At 39.3% G+C, this 11847-nt stretch overlaps 1 protein-coding gene across 1 annotated transcript in view; it reads left to right on the top strand.

Annotated features, from left to right (window-relative positions):
• Window positions 1–2425: 2425 nt before the first annotated feature.
• Window positions 2426–11847, top strand: part of LOC149298819 (FERM domain-containing protein 4A-like) — a 123336-nt gene continuing 113914 nt past the window's right edge. Inside the window, exon 1 of the mRNA XM_089487134.1 lies at window positions 2426–2518. Within this exon, the coding sequence (XP_089343260.1) occupies window positions 2426–2518 (93 nt within the window). The remainder of the gene's footprint in view (window positions 2519–11847) is intronic.

Here is an 11847-nt window from a genome sequence, read left to right as displayed (position 1 = left end):
GTAATCTTTCAGTCTATGAGGAACATATTTGCCTGCAAGGTGTGTTGGATCAAATCACAAAGACAACTTGGAAACATTTGCATTACTCTCAAACTTATGCACCGCCAGCCTTAAACCCCTGTCCCGTAAGATGTACACCCAGATAAAGTACTAACGCTGTTTAATGTATTGGTGTCACAGCACCAATAGAGTGTGGCTTAACATTTCCCACATCCCTTCCACTTAAAGGGTTAAAAAGGGTTCTGATTGAAGAGGCACTGTCACCAGCCTGTGGCTGCATTGGTGAGCTAGCGGCAGATTTCACGCATATAGGTAAAGTCATTTAAAATACATATCCTTGGGGCAGTACAGGGAAATACTGGGTATTTTTTCACCTGGGAACTAATTATTCTGTATTTTAAACCTTTCCGAAAATAAACTCTATAAATGTAAATAACTTATTGGCTTTAGTTAGTAGGCTATAGCTTATTTATTTATTTATCATGTTGCCATAAGCTGTGAATATTTGTTTTGGCTTCATGGCTTTTTTACTGCGCATGTTCAGGGCTGTTGTGTGTTGTAATACATTATTGGCAAGTAGATTTCATATATAGCAAAGAATAACGTACAAAGCTCGCCGGATGGCAATCTCAACAAACCACAGATCCCACGCACTGCGTGAATTTCTATCATTACACGTAAAAATGGCTATGAACTTTTACTTTAGGCAATTTGAATGCACAAGTCAGATAAATCTATAATTCATATATATATATATAGTGCAAACCACGGTTTTATATAAAGGATCTTTTGTGAGCTATATTTTAAGAAGGCTTACGTCTTTTCCTGTCTTTTTCTTTTTTGGGGAGGACGCTCATATGGAACCAATTACGAACAAGGAATGATTGTATTATTCAAAGAGTTTCTCACATAAAACTAATGTGTTCCATAACCCTTTCATGGCCAGAGGCCACGCGAGTTCTATAAGGGCAGTGCACTCTTAGCTATATATATGTTGACAGAAGGTATTTCTGACTATATATATATATGTTGACCTTAAATTTCAGCCAAACTGCCCCGGCCCCTCTGGCAGCGAGCGGCTTAGATGGCGTTCGATCACTTTCCTGCAATTACAGGCACCGAACGTGAAGCGAGCAAGCAGGACTCAAGAGACCAGAGCTTCCTATGTAAAACACGCTTGTGGGAACGGAATACACAGTATCCCAGGACTTGTTAAAACCAACCACAGTACGGGAAACTTGGATCCCTTGAAACTGTAGAGGATGAGAAAATAGCGTTCTGCTGCTTACAGCAATCTCTGACGGGATCAAAAATATATTTTGAATAATGAATCATTTGTATAGCTTGTAAACCCTTAAGGGAGAGAATATTGTGCAGACTTCATTGTATTTTAATTTGCTAAATAAATAACCCATCTTTTTACCAGCATCAATGAACAATAGATCATATCGGTGGATAGCAAGCTAGGACACAAGGCCCTCTTTACCTGATGTATTGGTTTGTTTTAGTTGTTCATGCCCTTTGAATGTATATACCATAAGCCCGCCTGGACTGGCCAATGGGCAAACACCTGGCGGCCCGCTGGCCTACAGGACTCCATACTCACCTCATCTGTCGCTCCAGCAGCTGATTGGCTGGAAATCCCCGGCCGCACGCTGCGTAAGCAAGCCTTGCATTAACAGCAGTTGCCCGCTATTATGTCATTAGGCGGCCATGGGCCTTAAAGGTCATCCCCAGTCCGGCCCTGACTGTAAGAAGCGCTGGATAAGTTGTTGGAACCGTACAAATAAAATAAAATAACATTGCCACATATACCCTTACTTTTGATACTTTGTATATAATAACTAGCTTGTTATGTTTGTGTAACATGGCATTTCATTCCGCACGATCTCTCCCTGTTCGCAGAACAAAAGAATGTTCGTGCAGCGAGTCCTGAGCCAAGTAAAGCTGGATGCAGGATTTAGCATTAATCTCCGCACCAGATGGTCATACGCCAGATATTCTTTTTAAGGTGATCATGTGATTTGGTGTATACAGTAAACCGATGGGATGGGGGGGGGGGTCTGTGGTCACATGACCCTCGTATAATAAGTCAGATAGAGCCCTGATTAGACAAGTGACCTGGTTCCCATCTGTAGCTACAAAAAGTGACGGTGACGCTCCCTGAAAGCATCACTCCTTCCACACGGCAGACTTGGGCAGCAAAGTACATGGGGAGGAATTACAGGAACCCAGAAATTCGCTCCTCGAGAACATGCTTGTAGGCTGTCTCCCCCCTCCCACCACACATCTTGATTCAGGAAAAAGGCTCGAAAGCGGCGCAGTCATTTGATACATGAGAGACCTGGAGGAGTCTGCGAGTGATTGTACGGGAAGGCTTGCCCCGGCCTTTGTGCTGAGCCCCTGTGCAGACCCTCACACAGACATGGTGCTCCACGCCGCTGGGACCCCGGGCAGGGCCCGACGACTCTTCTTCAAGATCCCGTATGGCTCCCTGAGAAGGAGAAGCGGCGAGGGGGTAAGTGAACTTTCACTACTGGCCGGGATTACCTTTCTGCGGCGCGCGAGGGGTTAATCCTGCCAAGAAGGATGCGCGGATTAACCCCTCAATCCCCTGGAAGCAGTGCACTGGAATGCAAGGGGGGGGTGGGTATCTTGTGTTTTAATGGTATAGAATAATTACTGTGCAGCACATGGAATTTGGGAAACTTTCTTAGTGCAGCTGCAATCCCAGAAAGTTTGTACAGTTATGTATATATGTGTATGTGTGTCCAGTATATGTATGTATGTATGTATATGTATATATATATATATATATATATATATATATATATATATATATATATATATATATATATATAGTGTTGTATATGTTTGTTTGTGATCAGGTATAAGGGTACTGTGACTGTGTCATTACGGTTACTTCTGCTGTATCCTTAAACCCATGTGCACTAAGTCAGCGAGATTTCCAGTTCAAAAAGAAGGGATTCATTATATTTGGAATATACGTTAAGGATATTTACATAATATTATTAAATATAATTGTATTTTTATTTAGTTTTTTAAAAGCTCCATGGGTTTTAGCCAATTAAATCTGATATCAGAATGTCATTGTGTAGACAAAACACAAGTTGTAGTTTAGTGTTACCAATGCCGTTCTCCTATCCTGTTACTCAAAGGCTTGCCCGCAGATACATTTTTCTTTACATTGATCTGTGTATTAGGGAATAACTAAGGGACCAGAAACATTGGAACCTCAAGCCAGGAATTGTTTGATGTAATAATTGCATTTAACACCTGTCATGACATCACCGGGAGTAATATTACGTAATAGAAAGGTCTGAATGATTGTGACTACTACAGGCTATTCTATTATTATTAGCGTATTAATATCATCATAAGGCTTTGCCAAACCTTATAAGCCATGTAGTCGTGTCTGTTAATGTTTTATTGTGCGTATTAATACTAGTCTACAGATCTGTGCGCATGCACAGCCATCAGCCTGAAAGGGGAGGATTGGCTCTACAAGGGGGGGTTGCTATCCAATGGATGCTAAAATGATGCTTCCATAGCAGTCTTTCCCAAACCTAACCATTATTACTATTCATATGGAGCAAAACACCAGTTCATAGTATGCTTTCCAAGACATACACAGCGGCTAGAAAGCCAGTTCGGGGTTACCCACTCTTATTATAGATTGCAATAATTACATTTATTAGTTCAAAAAACCCTCAACCGAATGAGATTACTGAACCTGTACTACTGTATGTCAAATATTTTGCACAATTGATTCAAATGAATAAGTCCAGCAGCAAGTTAATAAAGAATTCATTTACAAAAAAATGAAACATTATACTCATTCAGGACGAACCTGCTTTCTATGTTGTATTTGACACGGTTAGGGTTACTGTGTAGGAATTAGTTTTTTTATCTATGCAATCAGGTTCAGTAATCTCATTTGGTTGAGGGTCTGGTGTTTTTTTTTTTTGGAACTAATAAGTGTAATTATTGCAATCTATAGAGTGATGAACCCTGAACTTGCTTTCTATGTTGTGTTTTACATGGTTAGGGTGACTGTGTACAGGGTTAGCCCCTCCTAAAAGCTTTAAGGTTAACTTACTTACTGAAAGATAAATTGCTAAATTGTATAGTCTTCACATGTCTGGAATCAAAAATAGAAAATATTCCATTTTTTATTGACTATTTACAAAACATAATGGCAAAATTTGCACAAATAATCAAAAGGACGTGTTTTACCAGTAAATGTTAATTCAGCTAAACTATTTTTTTTAAAATAAAAGCTATGATTGAGAAAAATATTTTGGTTTTATTTCCTTCTATTTTCCAACCTGCCCCCCGTTATGCACATCTGCCCCAGAAATGCTTTATACCCCCTATATGCCACTGTGCCCCATGATATGCCTTTTAACCCTCTAAATGCCACTGTGCCCCATGATATGCCTTTTAACCCTATATGCCACTATGCCCCATGATATGCCTTTTGACCACCTATGTGCCACTCTGCCTCCAGAAATGCCTTATACCCCTATATGCCCCTCTGGCATTTAGAGGGTTAAAAGGCATATTATGGGGAAGAGTGGCATATAGGGAGGTTTAAGACATTCAGGAGGCAGAGTGGCGTATAGAGGGTTAAAAAGGCATTTCTGGAGGCAGAGTGGCATTAAGGGGGTTAAAAGGCATTTCACAGAGCACTCTGCCTCCAGAAATGCCTTATGCCCCCCCCCCCATTTAACACTCCCCCCCCCCAAACTTACCGGTGCTTCTGACTTCCCTGTCATGTAGCTGGGGCAGCGTGTAGATCCCACGCACTTACGCTGCAGCCGGAAGGAGGCGTGGCTAGCAGCGGGGGTTGTCTGCATCCATCGCACAGACCTTCCCTGACTGTCAGAGATCAGGGAACTCTGATCTCTGACAGTCGGGGAAGGTCTGCGCGATGGACGCAGACAACCCCCGCTGCTAGCTACACCTCCTTCTTGCTGCAGCGGAAGTTGTATACGAATCGCGTAGACAGCTACATGCTGCCCCAGCTACACACCGGGGACTCTGAAGTACCGGTAAGTGGGGCGGGGGGGGGACAGGAGGATCCAGGTCCCCTGCAGCTGCGGGGGATCTGGATCTTAGTCGTCTCATAGTCAGACCTATTTGAGGTCTGATTATAAGACGACCCCGATTATAAGACGAGGGGTATTTTTCAGAGCATTTGCTCTGAAAAAACCTCGTCTTATAATCGAGCAAATACGGTAAATGATGGATTATGTTCAGAGTAGCCAACTATCTACTGTGTGTATTATTTGATTAAATCAGTGCAGGACAAGAAATTGTTTTTTAAGGGATGGTTTGATGGCCCTTGAGCACAGCTATGGTGTCTACACTGGACTCCCAGTGTAAAGCAGGCATGGCTGTAGTTGAACTGAGGACAGTAGGAGGACATGACAAGCAGCTCAACGCCCCAGGCAGCTTTGCTCGTTTCCACTCACTAGACTGCCCTACATTTTATACTAGCATGCATTTTGAACTTGTGTTTAGAAAATATACCCAAAGCAGGTCCTTTTTATGTCACCAAAAAGTGGGTATTTTTCCATTTAAAAGAAACTGTATATAGCCATATTAGCCCAAGAGAAAATTGAGCCTTTAGTTGAAGTTGATACCTCCTAATAGGTAAGCATGGAAAAAGATGCCAAGTTACACAAAACTTCAGGACTTTGAAGGTCTCTTCTTCAGGTGGAATAAAATAGAAGGTATCAATTTACACTAAAGGCTTTAGTAACGAGGGATTCTGCATCAGACTTGTGTTTCTGTGCCTGGAAAAGCAACAGATTGCTATAAAGTAATGACCTAGTTAAGATGAAATACCTTACCTTAAAATGATTTATGTGCTTCTGAAAAGATAATTCTCCTGCTAGGTCTTTGGAGCTTCTGTTGTCATCTCTAGATTATAGGATTGTGAGCAGGACCCTCTTTACCTGATGTATTAGTTTGTCCCATTCTAGTTTTTTCATACCCTTTGAATGTATGTGCTGTAAGAAGCGCTGTATACATTGTTGGTGCTATATATATATATATATATATATATATATATATATATATAATGTAATAATGTATAATCAATACGGTGACACACGATTTATTACAAATCACCTGTTTCTTGTACTGCATGCATCATATCGGTTGCTGCTCCTTTTATTACAACCCATGTTTTAATATTTTAGCAAACGCTTTATGGAATCTCCAGTCTGAATTTGAAATTAGGTTAGAATTTCCAACTCGCCATGAGCAGTTCTACCAACAGTCTATCTAAAGGAAGAGATATGGTTCATTCGATAATGACCCCAGCGGAGGAACCCTAGACCCCTCTCATATGTACCGTTAGCCATGTAGTATTCAGGTACTGTAAGTCCTGTTTTGGCTGCTCGTTTTATTCTGCATTCGAAAGACCTTGGTTTGTTTTGTGCACAGGATAGGATAACAGGATACAGTATTTCAGATCTCAAGCATCAATTTAGAGATCTGTAATGACCACCTGGAATCTTCACTTTATTACATGGAATTCCCACAGCTCCTGCGAAAACAAATAATAAGTTCTGAGAAAACCATAAAAGTTGAACGAATCAATCTTCACAGACATATGAGTATGTTCCTTTACTATTAGATTCAAGCAGGCTTTCCATCAGTGCCTTTGAAATGACACCATTGGCATGCGGTCCCCATGTAGTAGATACTCTTATTTATATAGCGGTATAATTTGTTATCACGAAATTGGAAAACAACTCGGATCTGCAGGCTCCTGTAACAAATAGCACTTCATTGCATTAGAGTAACTATTTTGCAAAGCCTACAGCTGATCCCCAACTACATATGGTATATCCTTCAATGCAAACTATATATTTCTTTATAGATCACTTCTGTATCTTAAAAAGAAAACCTTTTGTATTTATAAACATAGAGTCCGATATCCAAACAGGAACGAGCTAAATAAAGCTTTCCACACAAAAAAGTAATTGTGTCAAAAAAAAGTAATTGTATAATGTGTTCATGTTAAAAGTTTGAAATTAAATGTCTTTAAATGTCATTTAGTCTTAATGCCAGCTATCTAGGTATGCTCCAAGGTGACCACTCTATGAAAAGAGTACTGTGCTTACCTGCATTCCACATATATTGTATATACTATTTTAATTTAACAATCCGCTTTGAATGTATTTTATTGCGGGACAATCATGAAACATATCCAAGATTTCTACTTTATGTGTGTTATGCCAACATAGAACAATTGAGGTAGCCAGTGTAGGTGTATGAACTATAAACATATTTACAGAAGTCGTGCAGCTTTGGTAAAAAGTAGTAAAGGAGGAGTTATGAGCAGAAACAGTCCCCTATGATGTCATATGCTTGTGGCTTGCATCAGTCGGGATCATCACTGGCAAGTGTGTTACATCACTCAGGAGAGATCCTCTGGTTGAGCTCCATTGCTAGATGGGGTAGTGCAATGCCCTATACTTAAAGGTAATTTACAGGTGAGAGCAAAATTTAAACTGCATTAATAATTTAATAAAAGATGCTGAACAGCCTGAGGTTTTTAAATGGACTGATAAATATCTATAGAGACTTTAAATGGGGTGCATCCAGCTAAAACAGGTGCACGGTTAATAGGCTGTATCATGCTTTGTGCGTATTGTGTAATATGAACAATCTTCATTGTTTGTGGTGTGCCCTGGTGTTCACAAATGAAGAACTCTCTGATCCCCGGTCTTTTATAGAATGTAATCCCATCATTCTGAAGGCACGTCAAACGTAGAAATCCACAAATAATATTTGTTTCGTGGGTGCGTTTGGCAGCTGCATGCTGCGACATATCCCGGTAAAAACAGAAATCTTTATTAAAAAGGGGCTTTGACTGAGATCAGCTTGCAATTCAAGCAGACCAGTGCAAAACGTCATTTTTAACCCCTTTAAAAGCCCGTCACTTTCTTTTCAGTCGCTTGAAGACTTAATCGGGTATTCCATTGTGTTTGGCCTGTTCATCTCCACTTAACTCTTTCTGCTAACGATGAGATAATGGCTGTAATCTGTTATTGGAGCCCAGTAAAAGGGAAACCACAGGAACAATAGAGGCAGTGGGGCATTCAGTTTTAAAATGATTTTAGTTATGTAAGATATGGGTTTGTGGAAGGCCGCTTTCATTTCCTAAGGGGTAGTTGTTATATAACCTCGGTCTTTCTAGAAGCTCCATACTATAGACAGCGATGAAAGGTTACATATAACATTTCCTAATACAAAATAATTCAACTTGTCTTTTAAAAATGACTTTACTAAAGGGAGCAGGATTTAACCTATATAATGTATGTATGTGTATATATATTATATATATATATATATATATATATATATATATATATATATATATATATATATATATATATCCGATCACATATGTATCAATGAAAGAATAGTAGACTAAGGTTTACATCACGTATTAGCATCCCATCACATGTGGATGCTCGCTTTGTTGATGTATAAGAGAGATGTATGTTTAATAGCAATTTGGCTAACATAATATGTTTTAAAAAAAAAAAGATTCTGGAGTAGACTAGGACCATTTAAAGGATGATTCCTAGAGTGCTGGTATCTCTTTACGCGCACAGACAAATCCTTTTTTTCTTGTTTGAATTTTAACTAAGCCGTAACGTTTTTAATGGTGGAATGAATTCTAAAAGAAAATTTGCACCTTATCTTTGTAGCTCTATTGCTATTCATAGACAGAGCAGATGTTCTTCTAAAATAGAAAATATTAAACTGAAATTCATTTAACATGTGTAAGGAATAGCCGCATTTGTTAAGTATACCATTAGTTGAGATTTACAGTAGTCCAAAAGGAGCTAGAGCCGTACCTGCTACCTAAAGTCATTGAAACGTATTAAACAGAAAAAAATACAATTTACTTTGTTCCATACTTTCAACATAAGTGTTACTCAAGTAAGAGAGGGGTTATCGCCAACTTGCATGCCAGTGATGCTAGGCTCAGCCACCACTGGCTTAACCAGCTATTCTACTGGCCTGTAACAGGTTAATGCACTGATCTATGCCTGATATAATTTTGAGGCCTTAAGAATTAAGCCTCTAAATCTAATCCTGGCTCCTCACCCCCTCCTTGACCTGCGTGATGTTGTATAACTCCGTATATCCCTGGGCTTATTGTAGGATAAGACTAATACTCTCTCCCATTTTCTCTGTCTCTCATGCCACAGCAACAGGAAGATGGTTTATCTTTTGTACCTGAAAAATGTCAGTAAATATTTACACCAAGAGGAATCAGGAAGAAGTCTATTTCAATGCAAGGTTTATTTAGAATTTTGTGGCTGTGGTCCTACCTGAGACAATTATGACATTTAATATTCTGCGAACATTGAACATAACATTTTCTAAATAGACTTTGGCTTATGGGTTTGGATATACAAGTTGTAGTTTAACAGAGAGGGTGAAAGTCTAAATATCTCTTTGTGGTCAGAGGTCTACTACTGGTATAAAAGAACAAGCAAGCCTTGAGGGATGCTCAAGTAGAACAAAGTCAGGGCTGATTTTCCACTGGATTAGGCCAGATCAGCAGTCAGGTTCCTCTCAGGTTCAACTTGCCAACAGCTATAGCTGAAGGACAACAGTGTCATCTTGTTAAACTGAATATTCACGTGTCCATGAGAATGCACCGGTCCTTAGTGTACATGGGACATCGATGAGCAAGGGGGACCTCAGGCTATACAAACATGAACAATGGTAAAGGTGACCCTTTGTTCCAGAACATAATCCCTACCTGATTATCCTGGGGAACCCAAAACGTTTCATGTTCAGTGTTGGATTGCTGAGTAAATCATGTTGCTTATGTAGTGCACTTGTGCAGTAATGTTCTCATTTTTTGGAAATCAATCTTAGTGTCACAAAATGATACAAGCTCGTAAGTCCCAGGAGAACATTGAAAATCACTCATTAATATAGTGTTTCCATGAGAGAAAAATGTATTATGTCACAATGTATCTACAGGCTCAAAATAAAGATACCTTAAACTTCCATAATCATCAACTTAATTAATGCACTTTGTAGTGTAAACATATTTCCCTTCTTAAATTATTATACCAGTGCTTTGATTATAAACTTACAAGGGCCTGAAAGATGGATTTGAAGGAGCCTCACAAGGGTTTTAGGAGATACAACTGCTAAACCTGGCTTCATTCTCAGCTTTGATCCCAAATTAGACCTTTAGTTTAGTGTCCTAGCGCATATTTGGGCTTGCTTGGATTTTATTCACACATATCATATTAGGATTTAATTTCAAAGATCCAATGCAAAATGTTGATACTATGTATTCAATAGACTTCATCAAGACAATTGTTTAGATGCGTGGATACTATCTTATATGGTCTATTTAATATTATATAGATGGATATCAAACATGGTTTATTGCGAGCGCATCAGCTATAGTAATAAAATTCTAAATTGTTATAGTAAACCTGTAGGAGATGCAAAAGGTGATATTATTTTTCAAAACATGTCTATTTTTACATTTTTTTGTGCTTGACTTTACTGCCATGTCCAAAGATGATATGGAAATGTGGGTAAGGAAAAATATATATAAACTAAGATAAATGTTACGGACCGACCTATCAGAACAAAAAAACCCAAAAAATTAAATAACTATGGTGCGCAGAGCATAATGTGGTGTATGAGTAGCCATGCAATTAATTGAGTTCTACTGTAAGACAAAGTGCCACTGTACAAATAAATTGCTCTTTTTTCTGAAATTACCATCTACATACGTGCATATGCCTTCGAAAAATACAGAGCCTGCTATACAATTTAAATCTGTGTTCCATACATATTTTCATAAAAAACATTCTATGTACATTTAAAATTCAAACAAAAGAATGTACAACTGGTATAAGAATGCTGGAGGGGCTTTGATCTCCTTAACCAGCCCATTCACACTATGGAGGCTGTGCACCTTTAAGACATGGAGCGCAGGGATATTATGTCACATCCAGGCACTCCGTGTCCTAAAGGCATGGCGCGCCTTTTAAGGTAGCACAGACTTCAATGAGGAGGGGATGGCTTGTGGTGCTGCGCTAGGTGGGAACAAGGCAGCACAGAAGGTAAATGCATTGCTGCACGTACACATACACATTCATGCTCACACACTCACATACACTTTCATGCTAACACATACACTTATACATATATTCATACATACTCCCTCCATTACCCTCTCACTCACTCGCATGGTCTCGCCCTCCCATTCTGAACGTTATTGCCTTTCTTCACGTGTTCCAAGCACATTCCATGGGGCAAGCTGTGAAAAGTGTGGAAAACAGCCGCTTTCAATTGTCCACAGGCTGCCAGTGCGCCCCTTGTGTAATTTGGACTGACATGGCCACCAGCTCAGCATTTTTCTGTACATAAAGACATAAAATCTGGACAGGATCTTCAGAATGTCAAGAACTTAGGGGTGATTTAAGGAGAAGGGACATAGTCAGCACTAAATCAATTAGAAATTGCAATCAATGTGTTACTTAATTTGGAGGGGGAAAAAAATCTCTTCACTTAATAAGCTGCCTGAAAGAACACTTGAAACGCAGAGACACACACTGCCTGTATGTATCCTGAAAAGTACATCTCACGCGTCATCCATCATGCTGCATGGACTCCCATTTTATACCAAGAACTGCCTTTATTAAGCATATTCATATGGATCCTAAAATAGATGTAAATGAATGTTGCAAGCAAATGTCAGTTGGAACAGTAAACAATATGTGATAATGGCACAGCTGTTACTACTAGTTACAT

Source organism: Sceloporus occidentalis, unplaced genomic scaffold (genome assembly GCF_023333645.1).
Source record: "Sceloporus occidentalis isolate IW3139 unplaced genomic scaffold, rSceOcc1.0.p SCAF_31, whole genome shotgun sequence".
NCBI classification, from domain to species: Eukaryota; Metazoa; Chordata; class Lepidosauria; order Squamata; family Phrynosomatidae; genus Sceloporus; species Sceloporus occidentalis.
The sequence above is the reverse complement of the archived record's forward strand: the minus strand, read 5'-3'. Positions and strand labels throughout refer to the sequence as shown.